General features: G+C 33.7%; 3 protein-coding genes and 1 pseudogene across 3 annotated transcripts; 2 read left to right on the forward strand and 2 right to left on the reverse strand.

The window, feature by feature from the left end:
* Nucleotides 1-2,265: 2,265 nt before the first annotated feature.
* LOC105796770 (pollen receptor-like kinase 3) lies at nt 2,266-5,378 on the forward strand. The gene is made up of 2 exons (XM_012626608.2): nt 2,266-3,761; nt 4,810-5,378. Exons 1-2 carry the CDS (start codon nt 2,417-2,419, stop codon nt 5,376-5,378), a joined length of 1,914 nt encoding a protein of 637 aa, XP_012482062.1. The 5' UTR covers nt 2,266-2,416.
* Nucleotides 5,379-6,821: 1,443 nt separating this feature from the next.
* LOC105796602 (actin-101-like) lies at nt 6,822-8,406 on the forward strand (annotated as a pseudogene).
* Nucleotides 8,407-8,506: 100 nt separating this feature from the next.
* On the reverse strand, nt 8,507-11,382 carry LOC105796685 (sm-like protein LSM1B). Its single transcript, XM_012626500.2, has 5 exons — nt 10,995-11,382; nt 9,962-10,030; nt 9,758-9,873; nt 9,589-9,651; nt 8,507-9,031 (listed from the first exon to the last, which is right to left on the reverse strand). Exons 1-5 carry the CDS (start codon nt 11,053-11,055, stop codon nt 8,954-8,956), a joined length of 387 nt encoding a protein of 128 aa, XP_012481954.1. The 5' UTR covers nt 11,056-11,382; the 3' UTR covers nt 8,507-8,953.
* A 2,045-nt stretch (nt 11,383-13,427) lies between these two features.
* On the reverse strand, nt 13,428-18,413 carry LOC105796517 (uncharacterized). Its single transcript, XM_012626287.2, has 13 exons — nt 17,785-18,413; nt 16,359-16,511; nt 16,067-16,279; nt 15,908-15,997; nt 15,704-15,820; nt 15,363-15,632; nt 15,132-15,288; nt 14,974-15,051; nt 14,791-14,891; nt 14,482-14,652; nt 14,294-14,368; nt 14,111-14,218; nt 13,428-14,035 (listed from the first exon to the last, which is right to left on the reverse strand). Exons 1-13 carry the CDS (start codon nt 18,178-18,180, stop codon nt 13,694-13,696), a joined length of 2,271 nt encoding a protein of 756 aa, XP_012481741.1. The 5' UTR covers nt 18,181-18,413; the 3' UTR covers nt 13,428-13,693.
* Between the last annotated feature and the right edge of the window lie 2,342 nt (nt 18,414-20,755).

Genomic DNA, 20,755 nt, shown 5'->3' on the forward strand with positions numbered 1-20,755 from the left:
CTTTTTGTATTTTTGATTTTCCTCCCATCTTATACATGGCTTGATTAAGTATCAAACCCACTATTCCTCCCATAAACTTGTCCACCACATATATGAATATTTACCTTCCCAATTTACTCGTTGAACACTCGGAATGTTAACCGTTATCGGTGGATTTCGCAGTTAGCAACCACCAATGAATCGGGGAATCAGCACACAGCAACCCCTTGGGGGAATCAGCACTTAGCAACCCCCTTCACATTTCAGATGCGGTGGAATCAGCACTTAGTAACCACCAATGAATAGGGGGATCAGCACTTAGCAACCCCTCGGGGGAATCAGCACTTAGCAACCCCCTTTCACATTTAAAATACGGTGGAATCAGCACTTAGCAACCACCAATGAATCGGGGAATCAGCACACAGCAACCCCTTGGGGGAATCAGCACTTAGCAACCCCTTTATATGCAATATGCTTCGGCCTATTCCGAGTGTTCAACCAAAAACCGTGTTTTGCAACCCCTTACCACCTTTCCCAATTTAACAACATTTTTAGAATCTTGCCAAACATTTATTTTATATTCAAATAAATCTCAACACAAATCAAATAATATCAAAATAATACATTAAGTCACATGTTTACTTACCTCGGTGCAAAATATCGTAATTTTGCAATTCACTCCACTATCTTTTCTTTTCCTCATTTGAGATAATCTTCCCGTCTTTCTTGATTATTGAGCTTGGAAGCTTAAAAACCCTAACTATGGCTTCCCCCTTGCTGATTTCGTTCACCATGAAGAAGATGAGCACATTTTGCCATCTTTTTCCCTTTTTAATTCTTTTTATTACTAAATGATTAAAATGCCACATTTAAAAAAAAATCTATTTCACCCATTTCTTATGTCTATTTTTGTCCATCAATTAACTAATGGTCTAATTACCATATAAGGACCCCCAATTTATAATTTCATAACAATTAGACACTTCTAACATGTAGAACTCAACTTTTTCACTTTTTACAATTTAGTCCTTTTGACTAAATTGAGTGCCCAAACGTCGAAATTTTCGAACGAAATTTTTTTACGAAATTTTTCCATAAAATTGTAGACCATGAAAATATAATAATAATCATATTTTCTCTTGTCGGATTTGTGGTCCCGAAACCACTATTCCGACTAGACCCAGAATTGGGCTGTTACATTATTACTAAATAATTCAAAATTTTAAAATCAAATTTAAACTAGAATTTAAAAGAGTTGTAACATTATAAAAAAATCATTCAATCTTTATCCAGCCACTTAAAAAAAATCCTCAACCCTTCAATCTTTATCCAATCGTCTTTGAATCTTCAATCTTTCAATCAAGCCCTCTTCTTTGTTTTTTTTGTTCCAATTTAGCCCCTTTTTTTTTGTAAAAGTTTCAATTCAGCACACCAATTTCATTCCTGATAAAAAATCTAAATTTAATAGCATTTTATTTAATAATTAGCAAAAAACAAATATATTAAAAATACGAATTTACCTTGCTACCAATTGTTTATTAAAAAATTAAAATATAATTGATAACATAGACTTGAGTTTAACAAAATTAATTAATAATGCTACCAATAGGATTTTAAATTTTTAAAGTAGATACAATCACAATTACGAAAGAAATCATCTAATTAGCTAGAAAGAAAACCAACTCAATATAAACCATAATAGGTTAAAAATCGAAATATATTCAAACTTATACCATAATAAATCTATACAGTACCCACATATAGTAAAACTTAAGCCTAAATTAATTTAGAGTTTAGGGAAAAACTCACACATAATAATTAGATATAATAAGACTCGAACTTGGACACTCGAAGTCCGAGAACATTAGCTTTTAGTAATAGTATGAATGCTTCATTGACATACAATTTTAAATATTATAAATTTCACTTAAAATAACCTGAAAATAACTCATATATAGCAGTTGGACATAATAAAATACTCCAGAAGCTTTTATTTTAGCATCACTACCAAGGCCTCGTGGGTATTGGATTTTAATTTTTAGATTAAAATCCTGAAATTTTTTGAGAAGGACTAAATTTCAAGAATCCAAAAAGTACAAGGATTATGGGAAGAATTAGACCTAATTTCAGTAACAGTGTATACGCCGTCACCTCCATTAATAGCTAAAAGCAGGCCACTGTTTCACCTATCATCGACCACCCTCGTCGTTGAAAACCGCCATGGAAATTCCCCTATGGTTAGAATTAAACCCAACTTACGAAACTGCATCATTTCAATCCCTCCACTCAATGCCATACCAAACTGTTACTATCCCCAAATTAAGCTAATGAGTACCAAACTACCCAAACAAAAATCACTTGCAGAAAACCACACCACCAGGAGACAGCTCTCTTCAATCACAGAGGCCAAGCACAGGCATTCCCCACCAATTCAGTAATGGCCACCACCGTCCCAGTTTTTGCTTTGTTTCTATCTCTTCTCATTCTCCCAACCCTCCCAACCCTTTGTTCTTCACAATCCGATGCTGATTCCCTTTCGAAGTTCAAGAAATCATTGAAAAATGGCGATTCCAAGTTGAAAAATTGGGTTCCAGGTTCATCACCTTGTAGGAAAAAATGGATTGGTGTTATGTGTGATGGGGAAACCATAATTGGTCTTCATTTAACGAGTTTGGGTCTTTCTGGTTCGGTTGATGTTGAATCTTTGCTTAAACTTCGTAGTTTAAGGACCATTAGTTTGGTGAAGAACATGTTTGAAGGATCGATCCCAGAGTTGAATAAACTCGGTGCTTTAAGAGCTATTTATTTATCGAACAATCAATTCACCGGTGAGATACCAAATGACTATTTTGAATCAATGGGATCGTTGAAAAAAGTATGGTTGAATCAAAACAAATTCAGTGGTAAAATTCCAGATTCGTTGATGCAATTACAGAATCTCGTGGAATTACATTTAGAAGGGAATCGATTTTCCGGGAAAATCCCGTCGTTAAAATACCCAAATGTTATGAAATCACTTGATTTAAAAGGTAATAAACTCGATGGCAAAATCCCAGAAAGTTTTTCGAAATTTAATGCTTCTGTATTTGAAGGTAACAATGAACTTTGTGGGAAACCATTAGAGAAACATTGTGATACAGCTGATTCAAGAAAAGTTCAACAAGAAAATGAAAAACAAGAAGAACCAGATTCACCACCACCATCATCATCACAATCAAATGCCACGGTGGTTATCTCCGCCGTGACACTGGTGGTGGTGGTGTTTTTCGTGGTGGTCGCCATTATTTCAACGAATCGTGAAGATGAGTTAACGAACCACCATAGTTCTAGTAGGGAACCATTAAGGCAAGGTAACAACTTACCTGAGTCAACTAGGCAAAAGCCATTGGAATCGAGCCGAAAGAGTGGTCCTGAAGGGAAAATCAAACGTGGGTCGTCACAAAAAGGGAATAAAAATGGGATGGCTGATTTGGTAGTGGTGAATGAAGAAAAGGGTAGTTTTGGGTTACAAGATTTGATGAAAGCGGCGGCGGAAGTGTTGGGGAGCGGTGGATTGGGGTCGGCTTATAAGGCGGTGATGGGGAATGGAGTGGCGGTGGTGGTGAAAAGGATGAGGGAGATGAATAGGTTAGGGAAAGATGGATTTGAAACTGAAATGCAAAGATTTGGGGCTCTTAAACATCCTAATGTGTTGACGCCATTAGCGTACCATTTTAGAAGAGAAGAGAAGCTTATTGTTTCACAGTACATGCCTTCTGGTAGCTTGTTATACGCTTTGCATGGTATGTGAATATCATCTTCATCTTTGATTATTTTTCATTTTCATAATTACATCATACGTCCCAAAATTATAGCTTGGATTCTAATTTGGTCCCCAAAACTATCAATATCATGTTAATCAGGTCTTTCAACATAGCCATTACCTTGGGTGTTAAATACTAACTTAGACCTAATTCGAAGAATATTTGAAACATATAGATTGAATTTTAAATATACGTGTTTGTACCATATGGATAGCTTGAATCTGACATGTTAAAAAACAGTTAATATCATTAAAATTTATGAAGATTTTTTTTTTAAGACTTCAGCTCCAAACTGTCTATATAGTAAATGCACGTGTTTAAAATTCGATTCACATGCATAAGATTCAAACTGGCATTTTATGCAAGGGGATGGATTGAAAACTTTTTGTTAGGGTAGTAGAGATAAAATTATTAATTTTGGGAAGTTAAAGTGAAAAAAAATTGTATTGAAAGTGTTCAATTTTGGATTATTAATTTTTTAGAGGGTCAAAATGCAATTTTGACCATGAGAATCTAAGATCGTGTGCACTCTGGAGTGTAGATAGGAGGAGGAAGTGGCATTGGTGTATGATAAATTTATATTTTAGTACTTTTAAAAATTATAAATTTATAAGTTAATATAATGGTAAAATTCAATTTAGCTCCCTTAAATTCATTATTCATTTCTAGTGCCTAAATAAATTTTCTAGCTTCACCCCTAGATCCATCCTTGCTTTAATGCATAAGTTAATATAATAGTAAAATTACACTTTGGACTCCTAAAATTTATTATTCATTTCTAACCACCTAAAATAATTTTCTAACTTCACCCCTAGATCCGTCCCTACTTTAATGTCTAAGTTGATAGCTAAGCTCACATAAGAACTTGATTGATACAATACTAATATTTTAAGGACTCAATCAGAATGTTTCAAAATTTAAGATTAAATTCAAAATCCGACCAATTTTTAAGGACATCCGATACAATTAACTCTTTTATATTTCTACCAAAATTCAAAAACTAATGTGTTGTTTTTATTATTTGAAGGTGATCGAGGGGTGTTTCATGCAAAATTAAACTGGTCCAATCGTTTGAAAATCATAAAGGGAATAGCTCAAGGACTTGGTTACATTCACACACAATTAAAAATCTACGACGTCCCCCATGGTAACCTTAAAGCCAGTAATGTCCTTTTAACCGAAACCTACGAACCCATGCTAAGTGATTATGGTTTCTACTCTTTGATTGATTCCGACAAAGTCACCCAAGTGTTATTTGCTTATAAGTCCCCCGAATATCTTCAATCCCAAAAAATTTCCCCCAAATCCGACATCTATTGTCTCGGCATCGTCCTCCTCGAAATCGTCACGGGCAAGTTCCCTTCACAATACTTAAACACTTGTAATGGCGGGATCGATATTGTGCAATGGGCGCAATCATCAATATCTGAGGACCGTGTTGAAGAACTGGTCGATCCTGAGATATTGTCCACTTCTTCGGATTCAATTAATCAAGTGGTGAGTATCATTCGAATTGGAGTTGCTTGTGTTGAAAGCAATCCCGATCAACGGTTAACCATGAACGAAGTTATTTGTAAGATACTAGAAGTTAATTGAATCTTCGTTTGGTGTACATAAAAAAAAAAAGAATTGTTGAGATTTCCGGCAACAATGGACGTCGGAGATTAATCCAAGGAATTAGATATATTAGAGTTTTTAATACGATATTCTTATTTAGTTCTATCCATGAACTCAAATTAATATATATACTACTAATAATATTTAACAATGTAAATACTTCTAATCTTTTCTCTTCAATGCTCAAATATGCTTTTTTTTTGTAATATTTTTCGATGCTGTCTCTACACATTTTATATCATTCATTTTTGTTGTTCGTTTAAGTTGACGAATTTTATTTTTATCGACTAAAGGACTTGAGATAACGGTAGAAAATTATGTTGAAATCAAATGATAAAAACAAATTAAAAATGTTCTCATAAAATAAAAGGCTTAAGTTACGATTTGGCTCTTGAAGTATACTCATTTTTCCATTTTGATATCTAAACTTTTTTTTAGCTCAATTTGGTACCTAAAGTGCACTCGCTTCTCAATTTGGTACTTAAAGTATGCCTTCATTATATTTTTAATTCATTTTCAACAGAGGCTAAAAAAAAAGATGGTGACCAATCACATAACAACACGTTGTGACTTTTTGTAAAAAAATAAGTTTTTCTTTTATCAAATGTATATAAACATTAAAAAATATAAAAATATATATTAAGAATAAGTTTTTTTTTAACGTCTATTAAAGATGGACTAAAAGATATAATGGAGACATGCTTTACACACCAAATTCAAAGAGAGTGTGCTTTAACTTTAGGTATCAAATTGAGCAAAAAAAAGTTTAGGTACCAAAGTAGAAAAATTAGTATACTTTAAGAGCCAAATCATGAATTAAGTTAAAATAAAATAAACCTTTCTTTAAAGGGGAACCGATTCTTGCCCAGTTGTTAAAAAGAGGGAATATAGGATTGAATTGTGGTTTTAGCCCTTCTACTATGCTAAAATTTGATATTTGATCCTTCTTCTTTAATTTGAAATAATTTAACCCTTTTACTTTTATAATATTATTAATAAGTCAAAATCGATAATACTATTAGCTGCAAACGGCCTATTAAGTATTAAACAGACGTGTAAATTTATCATTGGCTTAAACATAGTAATCGGATTTCATGTCATCACTTTAATATAGATAGACCAAATTACGCCAAATAAAGTAAAAGAAATAAACCCCAAATTTAAACATAATAGAAGGACTAAAACTGTAATTAGACCAGGAATATAGATGTCCTTTTAAATCAACTTCCCAACAAGCTAGGACATTCTCTAAAAGCAACCCAAAGTTTTGGACATTCTAAAATTCATTTCAAAACTAAAGACATCAACAGTTGTGTATTAAATAATCTTCCCTTCCATTTCATTTCTTCAACAAAGTTCAAAGTTTCCTTAACATCTGCTAATTTTCTCGACAATTCAATTAAGTCCCAATTTTTTGGGGGCATGGATTTCAATGAAAATCGGCCAATTGTTTGTGATAATGGAACAGGTTATGTCAAGGTTAGTGTCTCTCACCAACACTGTCTTTCATGATTATGCACTTTTTGATTTTTTTTGGGGGGGCTAGTTTTGGTGTTGATGATGCTCCGTGCGTGGTTTTTCCAAGCATTGTAGGTCATCTGCGAAACAGACATGTTATGTTCGGGATTGGACAGAAAGATGTGTACTTAGGATACGAAGCGCAAACGAGGCGAGGGATGCTCGGATTGAGTTATCCGATCGAGCATGGGATAGTGAGAGATTGGGAAGCAATGGAGAGATTTTGGGAGCATGCATTTGATAATGAGCTTAGAGTTAACATTGATGAACATCCGGTTCTCTTAACAGAGGCTCCAATAATAGAGAAAAAATAGAGAAAAATGTTCGAAGCTTTCAATATCCCGGCAACATATATAACTATTCAAGCGGTCTTATCACTCTACACCAGCAGCTGAACCACCAGTTCGAATCTTAAAACACTTGAACCTTATAAACAACAACTAATGAATGGTATCGTGATTGATGCAAGAGTTGTGATGGACTCAGGTGAAGGAGTCACCCATGTAGTCCCTATCTATGAAGGTTATGCACTCCATCACGCTATCCATCAGCTCGACCTAGCAGAAAAGGACCTAACTGCCTACCTTACCAAGATCTTGGCCCAAGAAGGTTACATTTTCACAACATTGGCAGAACAAGAAATTTTTCGGGACATAAAAGAACAGCTTTCATACGTGGCAATGGACATCAAGAAGGAACCTGATGTATCAAGGGAAACTTCAGAGCTCGATAGGCAATACAAGTTGCCAGATGGCCAAAGTCCTAACTATCGGAGCTAGCAGGTTTACATGCTCCAAAATCCTATTAGACCCAAGCAGGGCAGGAATGGAATCAGGCGGTCTCCATGAGATTTTAGTGAGGTCGATAAGGGGTGACATGGATGTTAGAAGAGAGATGTTTGGAAATGTGGTGCTTAGTGGTGGCACCACTTCGATGCCAGTCTTGGCTAATAGGTTAGCTCATCAGCTCCCCAAGGGCGAGAGTCAAGGTGATTGCATCACCGGATAGGAAGTATAGTGTTTGGATTGGTGGCTCCATTTTGGATTCTCTAAGCACCTTTGAACAGGTAGTGTAGATCTACCATGACCTGAACCCTGAACTGACCCAAAGTCGAAATTGACCTGCCGATTCATGATTCATGCTCAAAACAACCAAGGCGAAATTGACACATACCTGAAATGATATGAACATAAAACTAGACCGACCGAACCTAAACCCAGAATTGACCCGATCCAAATTGACTTGGCCTAAAATCAAGCCTCGGGTATTTTGATGAGTACTTATCTAATAAGAGATTAATTTCCTAGCAGATGTGGATTACAAAGGAAGAGTACATGGAATCCGGCTCATCTATTGTTCACATGAAATGCTTTTGAGCAACAACTAATACCTAGCATATACACAAATAGGTTCACACATTAACCAAAATTCTATAGTTCTAATGTATCCTCAGTACTCTTCACAATGTAAAGGAAATAACAAATGTACATATTTTCATAGAAATTGCTTTGAGAAAAATAGGTTCTAAGGTTTACCTACTTTTTATGGCGTAAATTTTGCTAATAATCAGCAAAACTGAAAAAGGATAATGAAACATAACTAAACACATTAAAAATTATAATCGAAAAGTTATCGTACCATAACAAAATACGGCACCAAAGCAAACAACAACAGTAATTTCGAACAATTTTCTACTTGAATGAAATGTAATAAGAGCAAAGACAATTTCGGGTGTAAATAGAAAACTTAATAAAAACACTAAAACTTGTATTGCACATATAGGAAATTATCATACTTGCCTCTTCAGAGACCAAAAAAATAATTAACTTTCCTCTCTCCCAAGCTTTTAGCTGATACGATGTTTAGAACGGTTGAGAACCCCTTTTCACCCCTCTTCTAGCTTCTTCCTCGACCAATAACAGAGATAATGTAAGAATCTTTCATGCTATCCCACCCTCGTTTCGAATTTTGGGTCACAATCGCACTAATATTTGCGAACATAGCATGAAAAATCTCTAACAAAATGGCGGGATCTATTAGTCGAAATCGAGAAACTCCATTCGTTTTCTCATGGAGCCCTTCAGATCTGTTGCTTCCCTTTCGGCTTTCTGTGCCTGGAAAAGGGTAAACAGACAAGCTTTTAGTATTGTGTAAGTAAATATTAACGAAACCAATTAAGCTTAGTTAATGCTATGGGGAGCTACGTGTATCTTGCTCGAATTCTTTTATTAATCATCTCGGAATAGCAAATTAGTAAAGCTTTCTTTGCCAGATATAAATAAAAAGTTAAAATATTCTTCAAAAATTTAGAATATAATCCTTATACTTCTATTTCTAGGAATTTAGTCCCTCTACTTTTCAGATTTCAAAATTCAAGTCCAATTGTTAACACCATTAAATTTGTTGATGTGACATTTTGAAATTTAAAAAAAAATCTCACTTAGTTGGCATGTAACTATGAATTTTGAAATATAAAAAGTAAAGGAACTAAATTCCAATTTTATGAAGAGTATAGGGACTAAGGCATATTTTAACCTAAATGAAAAAGTAGGCGTATATTGTAAGTGGAAATATCCATATAGCTTCTCATAAGATAGGTTCCATCATATAGATACGGAAACACATGCACGAAAACATGAAAAAGAAACCAGAATTACAAGAAGACCCCTACCCTTTTAATCTCAGCAGCCGACACAGCAGTCATATGAGATGGAAGCTCTTCCTTTTCCAAGTCCTATATAGTGAGTACCATTTCATAAACATAAAATAACAACGTAAGACAAACCGATTCCACATTCAAATAAAAGCATGAAAAAAAGGATTGCATTTAAACAGCATACCAGCTCTCCTATTAAGACAACATTCTCCCCACGGATTACATATAGACCCAAGGGGATATCACAGTACAAATTGCCAACAATAACTCGCTCACAAGCTCCTTCTAGAACAACATTAGCTGAGAAACCGGGAAGATATAGCATCAATGATCATAACTCAAGATGCAAATAAAGCAGTAAGCAAGGAATAAAATCAGGATGAGTTACCAAATTGATCAAATGAACGTAGTAATCCCAAAAGCTTCCGGCCATCTCTAAGCAAGACAAGGAGTTTCTCTGCAAAATATATAAAAGCCCTTATGCATGTTCTATGATATTTATTTTCAAGTGCTAGCACACATAGGACTAGATGCATGATGGCCTATGCCAGTAAACTCCATGTCGGGGGGGCCTCAGTCCTCACTTGGTTAAATGGTACAATTGCAACTTTAGTTCCTCCCGAACATTAATAATTCAATTTTATTCTCTTTTAGCCTCTTTGTTAAATAGATAAATTGCATTTTCGGCCCCTCTCAAACAGTAAAAGTTCAATTTGACATTTTAATACAAAAACTTTAGCTTTGCCCCCCCTTCCCAAATATTTTTTTTCACTTTTATCTCACCCCGGTTTTGCTTCTACACCACGTGTAAGAGGTTATCATGATTAGGTTACACAAATGTATTCAAAACAAATGTCAAATTGTCACATGGCATTGTGAGATTTCAGCCAAAGGACCAAGATGGAACTTTCATTCAATGTTTCGATCGGTCGAAACAATGCCCAAAGCTTGTAAATTTATACCCAAAGTGAACCTCTGATCATCTTCAAAGTCTTTCTAACAAAACCAATCCATAAGCCTATGGGAAAAAGAAGAAGAAGAAGCCTCTTTTACCTAAACAAACCCATTTCATCTAATTTTGCCCTATCTTCCAATCTAAAAAGTAATAAGTTTTACATGCAATACAATACCAATTGCTCCCAATTCTTAAAAAAAAAAAATCCTAAATTCCCAAAAAAATAGAACAATCCAAGAACATAACTTCACAAAGAAAAAGAACCCCAAACTGTAAAAAAGAAGTACACAAACATGAATAAACTGAATCAAACAGTGTCATTCAACAAATCGAACACCAAATCAAAGCCAAAAAACCCCCCAAAAAAACAAGATAATTTAAAGATAACAAACATAAAAAAAAACATTTCTAATTGCATTTTCTTATTTACTACATATAAATCAGAGAAAAAAAAGAGAGAGATTACTGTCTAGATAAGTAGCAAGAGAAGTGGAGAGAAAGATATCATCAGGGCCAGCCCAAGACATTGAAAATCAATCTTCTTTGATACTTTTTTAAATCCCCAATTCTAAACAAATGGCATTGGATTTGGCCTCCACAATCGACACCCACCCAGTCACCAAAGTTTAAAGCTTTAAACCACTCTTCACCCACCCAAAAAAAATGGAAACAAAATCAATTCGTTCCCCCCCCCCCCCAAATTATCTTCCTAATTAAGAATAGACCCAGAATAGATCATCACCTAAAGCAGTAAAACCCTAGATTTATTGACTAAATTATAGGAAGCGTTTATGAAGATGAAAAACAGAGAGAAAAGAGAGTTATGTTTGTTTAGGTTTAAAGCATAAAGCTTTGGTGGATCAATCATTCACATTCCTTTTTTTTTTTAAATATAATAACATTTTTAATTAATTAATTTTTATGAATTATCTTAATTGGGACAGAGTAAAAACAAAGTTAAAAACTCAGCTCAACGGCCATTTTGACTCTGGGAAACCTAAATAAAACAATTGATTAATGATTCTTTAATTTTGGGTTAATCTCATTTTGGGCTCGAATTTGGCAACTCCTTTCACATTTAAGCCTAAACTTTCTTTTATCCAAGTTAATTTTCGAAAGCTTTAAAGTTCAACCCCAATGTGAGAACAATTGCCAAGTTTAAGGTCTAACTTAGACAAAAAAATTTTAAGCTTCGATGTGGGAAAAGTTGTCAAGTTCAAACCTCAATATGAGAACAGTTATCAAGTTTAGGACTTAACTTGAACTAAAAAAAAGTTCAAACTCTAATATGAGAAAAGTTGCCAAGTTTAGGTCCTAAATAATTATTTAACCCTTTATTTTTATTTAGGTCAAAATATGATCCAAACATTAAACTTTTCGTAAATTTTTTATTTAAATCATTCAATTTAAGCCTTTTAGCATTTGATTACATAGAAAACTTATATTTTATCCTCCAAAGATTAATGCCTTTTTCACGTAATTTTTTTAATTTTGACTCTCCAAAATTTATAATTTTATTTCGACCTCCTTAAACAAAATTTTTAGTTTTTTCCTGTACCTTAACTGTGTCACTTAGTACTAGTAAAAAGATCTATTTCATCACTTTAACAACAATAACTAATGGTGTTATTAATTTGGACCTATTAACAACATGAAAGGATTAAATCTTAAATTTTTACATGCTAGAGGATTAAAACTAAAATTAGACCAAATAATGAAATTGGGTTTTATTAATTATGATAATTTATTGCTTCAATTATTGGCTTAGGACTATTTGGAGTAATTTAATTATTGGTTTTTCTATGATAATTGAAGCTGTTTTGCCGGTCCGGTCCAATCTTGGGCCACTTTATTTTCTGGTACATAACTTTAGCCCAAACAATCACAGAATCTATCAATGGACTGCTAAAAAAAGGTTTAATTCTTTTTTAGTCTCTCTACTATGATGAAATTTAGAATTTAATCTCCTCTACTTTAACTCGACATAATTTGGCCTCTCTACATTTTATGATGCTAGCAGTATGTCCCAATTGATAACACCGTTGTCTTTGTTAAAATGACGATGCAAGATTTTTTTTACTATCGTTATTCGGTCACACGGTTAGGGCTATATAAAAATTCAATCAATTATATTCAACTGATAATAAATTTACATATCAACTGAACAATCAATTGGTTTGGTTAGAAAACTGACTTGATCAACATTATTTTCTATTTCCAATTTTTTTAGGAAAAAATGTCATGTTCAAGTAACAAAAAGTCCAAGTACTAAATTAGGAAAAAATGTGAAATTTAAGTATCAAATGTTATATTAAGCTTTTTTTTGTATTTCTATAATATCAGAAAAAATATAATTTCATTTTTTAGATGAAAAACGAATTTTTTATATTGTTTTAATTTTCTTTTGGGACAAATTTCAAAACTATACATGTTTTTTGGTATAATGTGCAATTTTATACATGATCTTTGATTTTATGCAATTTTACACATTAAATTTTGATTTGATTCAATACTTACAAATTATTAATACAATTATTGATATAGAGGTTTATATATTGTACGCACATAAAATTATATTTATCCAATATAAAAATAAATTGATGTATTTATTTCTTTATATATGTATAATTGAATCAAACTTAAAGTTTCAAGTATACATTTGAACTACAATCAAAGCTATATATGTATAATTACACCAAATCAAATTTTATATATAATTTTGATATTTATCTGGGTTTTCATTTTGCACACATCACATTTTTACTTTTTTTTTACTTTCTTTATGGTTTTAATTGTAAGTTGTTTTACACTAAAAAGAGTGTCCTATTTAAATTTTCTTTTACCTTAATTTTTTCTCATCATATTTTATTTTATTTATTGCTTTAAATGAAAAAATATATAATAAAAGAAAATTCATAATGTATTAAATACTCATTTTTTTGGTGAATTACAAGAAGAGAACAAAGCCCTAACAATAATAATGCGACTAGCATGACTCAAACTCATATTACATATGGGGTGATGAACACCTTTATCATTAGACTATCACATAAGTTTCGTATAACAATGCGTGTGGTACAACCAAATAAATATAAATATATTTGTATACACTATAAACACCAATATACAACAACAACAAATTTATAACACAGCAGGGACTTCATTTTATTGCCCATCTTGTCCACAACACAATGTGCAACATTCAATGCAACCAATGAATGCCAATGCAGTGAAAATCTGTGTTAATACAATGGCACATTGATCATTCATCTTTGAACAACATTGTATGCAGCACATGCAACAGCATCGATTACACATCCGACCACAACAATCCGATGTTGCCTTCAAGAAAACCTCGGCCGCGTCAGGTAATTTCTGTTGTTCGAATCCTGGACGGATGTTTTCGGCAGTTGCAGTTAGGTCACCAAAGCCAACTGAAAGGCTTTGAAGCAGTGTCTTTCGAGGCGCTAAAGGATCCTTGATTTTGTGGGGATCGGTTTTCTTTACCTGTATCGAAAACCCCAACTTTTGTGAGTTGAGGTTGACAGTGATAATGGAATTGCGTATGAGGGAAAGGCATACCTTTTGAGCTCCGGAAGATTCTATGGCCTTGTCTATTTTATTTTTCTCGAGCAGGACCATTCGGGTATACTCAGAGATATTGCAAGTCACTTTGCTCAATTGTGCAACCTGACATTAACAAAAACCGGTAACATCAGCAATGGCTTTTACTGCTACGATCTATGATTCCACCGAAAAACAAACCTTTTGCTCGAGCTGTTTATTTTCCGAGAGCCATGCCTGAGCCGTGAGTAGATCGATCTCCTGTCTTGATAATACCTGTAGAAACGAGGGAAATTACGAACTTTTAAGAGACCGTATACAAATAACATCTCTCCGGCGCCCTTCTTGGAGGGGAAAAAGAAAAAATAGCCGAGTAGTAGGTGCCCTACTCTGTCGAGAGGTATGTCTTTAGCCCTTACTATCTTCAAGTCCATCACAAAGCTACTCAAATCTCCTAAGATACCTTTAGCTTTAAGGGTGTCGGGAAAACTGCCTTCGTACCTCCCGCATATTGTCAACGGACTTTCAAATGAAAGATCGGGAATGCATGAAGAGTACACCTATCGGTAGAAGGAATCCGAAGAACATACAAGGTAAGCACGGATGGGATATATGTAAGAACACTCAAAATAAGCATCACGGTAAGGTGTTTGTTGTGATATAGACAAATGAAATCGACAAGAACTTTACAAAGATACCTCAATTTGTTCATGATCATTGAATGCATCAACGGTTATATCGGCAAGAACGGTAGAGAAAGCATTGCTAAATAATTTTTGTATCCGATTGTCGATTAGATCTGACAAAAAACGAGGGAACAAGATGGTAAGTAATGATATAGGACTTGTAAAGATGGATATGAAGTAAAAGCACATACAGACCTAGATCACAAACGGCATCGAATTCTCCCCTACCGATCATGGCAAGCATGCGGAGGAAATAATGATTACAAAATGAACCTGCAATATTTCCGCAAAAAAAGGTAATTAAAACTTATCCGTTTTCAGCATATAGGAGGTCCAAATACCGAAAAGATTACCTATCCCGAAAGTATGTATGCGTGGACAGAGTGATCCACTGTTTTTCAAACGCTTTTTCATCTGGTCACATATGTTTCTCTCATCTTCAACAGCCCCATCAGTAATAAGAAAAATCATCGGAAGTGAACCACTTGTGTTTGATAGCATCTCATATGCCTGGCAGATAAGTAAAAAGTTAATAACACGGAATAGATCGTTGGAAAATAATACAAGAAGTTTCAGACACACACATGTTCTAGTGGAATTGATATACATGTACTGCCCTCAACAGTTGATTTCGTGCTAAGCCATGTCGTGGCCCTTTCGATTGCTTCCTTGGAAGCCAACTCCATGGATGTTGAAAATAGAGAAGTCTCACTACTGAATGTTATAATGTTGAATGAATCTTCAGGACCGAGTTTAGACATGGCAGAAGATATTGCATTCTTAGTAGCCTCAAGTGGTCTCCCTTGCATGCTGTCAGTTATATCAATGACAAATACAACCTCCTTTTTGAACACCTATCATTAAATTCAATGAAATGAGGATAGATACAAAAAGAGGAAGCAAACTGAATCGAATAGATACCAACCTCCGTACTCTTTTGACTTCCCGGTAAAAGATACACACAGAACATATCCCTTTGGTCATGATCATATAAAGGTGGAGACTGTAAAAGGACGCCTCCGAACATGTTACTCGAAGAGACCTATAAAAACATGCGAACATTATGCAAATAAGTATCCCAATCATGGAGAAACGATAACTTGACAGCTAAGTTAAGTTATACTCTTACACTATAAGAGAAACTAAAGTCCGTTTTAGACCAAGTCAGAACTTCAGATTCATACAAAAACGAAAACTTCTCGGCATGCCGTTTTGTTTCCTGCAAAATATGGGGATTTAGAACAAACAATATCATTCATCAATAATGAATCTTAATCAAAATATGCACCTTCAAAGGATGGCTCGTAGCCTTGCACAAGATGCCGGTTACGATACCGGAGTTCACATTCAACTGTATCTTTTCTTTCTTCGATATTTTCCTTACAGCCGGAGTAACATATTCGGGAAAACTAAAGGGCACAGTTAAAGTAAACTGACCGTCGTTATACAATAATTTTTGAGACCAACGAAGCTTAATCGAGATATTAGTACCCCCATCAACCTGGAAATGTAAAACAAAAACATTCAGCTTAAACTGCATCGATTTGAATCATTATAACTTCGAAAAAACCCGGTTATACCTGCGGTATCGTTAACATGAATATATGCGGCTTCATAAAACCACCATCTTGCGGTCTCGCTATCTTTTCGATACACTTACTTTCTTCTAGTCCTACTAGTTCAGTAGAATAGGATTTCTTAGGAAGATCAACCTCAACACCTAGAATTGAACCCTGTTAGAGCCAAATGATATATATATTATTGCTTTGAAACCATTAAATAGGCACAATTTCAACTAGTTGAACACATAATCAAGTTAAAACAAAAGAAATTAACAATTTGGTTTTTTTTTTCTCTTATACAAAAAGCACATCCCTTTTTGGTACCATCAAGACCATATCTTTTTCTTCAAAATGGCTGCAAAGAACCCATTTTAGAGGGTATTTTTTAGGTTTTCTAATCTTCCCATGTTGGTTTTATAATCCATAGAAATTAATCTTTTCAGGTTTTGTGACTAACACTCCTAAATGGAGGTTTCTTATCCATAGATACCAATCCTTTCAGAGTTCATGACCACCCCTTCTAAACGATTTCTTATCTATAAAAACTAATCCTTTAAAGGTTCGTGGCTACTCCTCCTAAATGGATGTTTCTCATCATAAAAACCAGTCATTTCAAGGTTTGTGGCTACCCTTTAGAAGCTTCTTATCCATAGAAACTAATCCTTTGCGGGTTCGTGACCACTCCTCCAAAATGATTTGTCATCTACAAAAACTAAGGACTAGTTTAAGAATGTTTTTCAAAAGTGCTTTTAGGAAAAAAAAAGAAAAGAAAGTTTTGAGGAAAAGTTAATTTTCAGCTTTCTGGAAAAAAAAAAGCTTTTCGGCCAATTTTTTGGCTGGAGAGTAACACATTTTCTCTCAAAAAGGAGCTTATTTAGAAATATTTTTTTTCTCAAAATTGCTTCTTCTTTTTTTACCAAAAAGACTTTGTGACAAGCATTCCTAAACTGACTCTAATTCTTTCAGAGATCGTGGCTACCCCTCCTAAATGGAATTCACAGAAACTAATTCTTTACGGGTTCGTGACAATCTCTATTAAATTCTAAACATTTCCGGGATCGAGGTTACCCCTATTAAAAATGGAGGTTTCTCTCTATAAGATCTAATCCTTTCAGGATTTGTAGCTACCCCTCCCCTCCAGGTTTCTCGATGATGTAGATTGGTGATAGTGAATCCTATAGTTCAGACATGTTGGACCGCAATAAGCTCGATACTTTAAGCAAAATCCGGTTACAATACCAAATTTGACTTGGATCGACTCGAAATATAGTCCCACCCAAAAAAAAATCAGAATCAAATAGCAAAAGTAACCTATTGAGCTGAAAAAGGGAACTTGAAGCTAAGATGAAGACAAAAAAAATAGTGAAAAAACAACCCCTTTTTATGAAAAAATATCAAAAATTCCCAATTTTCCATTAATGAACAAACAATTTGTAAGACAAACCTGGTTTCCCATAGGGACAGCAATACGACAATCACAAGAATGACTACCCATAACACAATGGACCCTCCATTTCCCAGAAATTTGAACAAAAGCAGTATCCCCATAACAATTAACTTCAAGATCAACCCCACTCATCTGTAATGGAATCAAAGCCGGTGGATCACACCTGCCGTACACGTGAGGCTGATAACTAGGGAAATCTGGGTTATCAACAAACCCCGGGTCGGATATAACCGCGTAAACCATCGGCGCAGATGGTAAGTAATAATCGGCTAAACCTTGAACAGGTGGAGACGGCGGTTTCGGCGCCGTCATAACTGCTTTGTCTTTACCTAAATATATCCGTTTCGCTAGCTTTAAACCATCTTCCACTGCCTTTGCAAAGTCTTCCGCCATTGACAAGACCAAAATAAAAACACAAATCCCACCTTTTTGCAGAAAAAAAAAGATTGGATTTTTTGCAGAATAACACAAAAAAGAGAAGAATTTGAATTTAGAGGCAATGGGTTTACTTCAAAGTTTGGATTTTTTGGCTTTTTGGGAGCAATTGATGTTAGTATCTGATTCGTTTGCGTGTATTGTTCTTCGAATAATAAAGCTAAAGTGATGGACTTTGTTGACAACGGTGAATGATCGTTTACTTAACATGATCATGCTATTATTATACATTGCGCGTTAGAAACGAAGGAGATGGGTATACGTGGCGAAATTTGATTGGATGGGAAGTGGAGAAATGATTGTGTGCGGGGTGATGTTTTTGGGTTCGTTTCTTGGTGTGATTGGCTAAGCGACGGATTTTACTAGGAATAATTTTTCTTCTAGTCCTTGTATTCTTATCATGTTTGTAATTTAGTCCTTGAACTTTTAATTTTGGATTTAATAATAGTTTAATGGTGTATCATTAGCTTTGAACTGTTTTGAAAAAAATTAGTTGAGTTCCTGTAAATATTTCACACGAGTCATTGAACTTATAAAATTGACTAATTAACTCTTTGATTAACGTTGATCATTATTTTAAAATAAAAAATTCACTCACACAATTAATATTACATTCTTCGAAGATTAAAAATAAAAATAAAAATATCAAATCTGAGGCTGTATTTTTTTTTTTTGAATATGATGTTGTAAGGTAAAACATCATTTCAAATTAACGAAGTGAAAGTCGATTTTTTCTTTTACTTATACATGATGACTTCCATTCATTTTAAATTAATTACGTGAGCAAAATTTCATTTTAATTTAAAAATACCATATAATTTTATTTAATAAAAAATTTTTGACACTGTTATTAATTAGACTTCAATATCAAAAAGAGTAAAAATTCGAAAATAAAGTTAATTTCAAATATGTGAAAATTACAGGGACTGGAAACATGATTAAACCATTTTATGATACTGACGCGAAGCAGAGGATAGTAAAGTCTACGTAGACTCCAACTCTAACGGTTAGTTTAGTTCCTTACTTTTTTATTATATTTACTACCAACGTCTCTCCGTAGGCCGGTCCAGTTGCTTTGCCGGCTCATTCATGCCACCTGTATTTATACCCTTTACAACGGATAAGTCGGCAGATTTTATGGGTGAAAAGATATTCTCGGTCCCTCTCAATTATGATATTAAGCAAATTAGTCCCTCTCAAAAAATCAGGACAATTTAATCTCTGTCAATTTTGAAAGTGAATAAATCAAGACAATTAATCACAACATTAATATTTTCTATCAATTTTACATAATTTTGGTTGTATAATAATAAATTTAGCTCTCAAAATATACACATTGAGATCTTATTTTGTTATTATATTAATCAAAATACGGTACACTTGATAAAAATATTAATTGCCATAATTAATTATTTTAATTACTCACTCTTGAAATTAACAAGGATTAACTATTTTACTTTTTTTTGAGAAAAAACTAATTTACTCAATATTAAAATTAGGAGGACTAAAGAAGTGTTTTTACCAATTTGGCATGCAAGACAGATTTGTGAGAGAGGAATCTTAGCCATCCTACATGCAATAATAATATAATTGATATACACTACATGACTGTCTACCTGTATCGTTCTACCATAATCAATGGAAAAGCGAATGAACTGTTGACAATCTAGATCATTATTTTTATTTGAAATTAAAGAATCAAATCTATACTCCCAAAACGGACCATTAAATTTATCAGTTTAAAACTCAAAAAAATACAAAATTTGTTGATCAAGTCATTCTCGGCACCACCAAATAAAAAAATAATTTGAGTTTAAAAAAATCTAACACAATAAAAGTGGTGACACCAGGCTTCACTACTATTCTACCATTGATCACACCAAATAGATTGGCACCTCCCCAAAATTTATTTTTTGGCCCACGAATTACACGAAAATACTGATATCGGAGATGGTATTTATACAAGTGACAACAAATAGATTGGTAGCATCCAAAAAATTAATTTTTTTAATTCTAGCAGTCAATGATTAGCTGACATGGTAAGTGGGTGACGCCAGTCTATTTAGCTTCACCCATTTTCACTATTCATTTTAAGTTATTTACGTACATAATAAAAAATAGATGTTTTTATAATTAATAAAAAATTTCAAGTTATTTTTATAGAAAGAAGCCATTAAAATACCTTTCTAAAATTACCAAACCAAGAGAGATTTCTTGAGTATCTTAAATTTGGTATAAATAGACATTAGTTGAGTTAATGTTCAATCAAAGTCTACTTATAACATGAGAGTGACTATTTGGTGATCCACTACCAACCTTATCCACTACATTTGTGGTAATAATTGATGAAGTTGGAACCCCAAATGCATGGACCATATTAAAAGATTTGAGGATTTGAAGATAAAATCCACTACTTGCCCACTAATTTTATTTTCTAATCCCATTTAGTATGCTCAAATTTAATAGAGATTGAGTTTAATCCAAAAAATATTAAATTAGTGCCCCACTAAACATGTATGAAGTTATCAATTGA

This window comes from Gossypium raimondii, chromosome 7 (genome assembly GCF_025698545.1).
Source record: "Gossypium raimondii isolate GPD5lz chromosome 7, ASM2569854v1, whole genome shotgun sequence".
Classification (NCBI taxonomy): domain Eukaryota; kingdom Viridiplantae; phylum Streptophyta; class Magnoliopsida; order Malvales; family Malvaceae; genus Gossypium; species Gossypium raimondii.

Bases quoted from the DNA above. Each gene is read 5' to 3' on its own strand.
- LOC105796770 (XM_012626608.2), top strand. From the start codon at position 2,417: ATGGCCACCACCGTCCCAGTTTTTGCTTTGTTTCTATCTCTTCTCATT. The intron at 3,762-4,809 runs GTATGTGAATAT...TATTATTTGAAG, and splicing joins CTTGTTATACGCTTTGCATG to GTGATCGAGGGGTGTTTCAT.
- LOC105796685 (XM_012626500.2), bottom strand. From the start codon at position 11,055: ATGTCTTGGGCTGGCCCTGATGATATCTTTCTCTCCACTTCTCTTGCT. The intron at 10,031-10,994 runs GTAATCTCTCTC...TATATTTTGCAG, and splicing joins TCTTGCTACTTATCTAGACA to AGAAACTCCTTGTCTTGCTT. The intron at 9,652-9,757 runs GTATGCTGTTTA...CTCACTATATAG, and splicing joins TTGTCTTAATAGGAGAGCTG to GACTTGGAAAAGGAAGAGCT.
- LOC105796517 (XM_012626287.2), bottom strand. From the start codon at position 18,180: ATGGCGGAAGACTTTGCAAAGGCAGTGGAAGATGGTTTAAAGCTAGCG. The intron at 15,633-15,703 runs GTTGGTATCTAT...ATTTAATGATAG, and splicing joins GAAGTCAAAAGAGTACGGAG to GTGTTCAAAAAGGAGGTTGT. The intron at 14,653-14,790 runs GTATCTTTGTAA...TTCTACCGATAG, and splicing joins ATGATCATGAACAAATTGAG to GTGTACTCTTCATGCATTCC.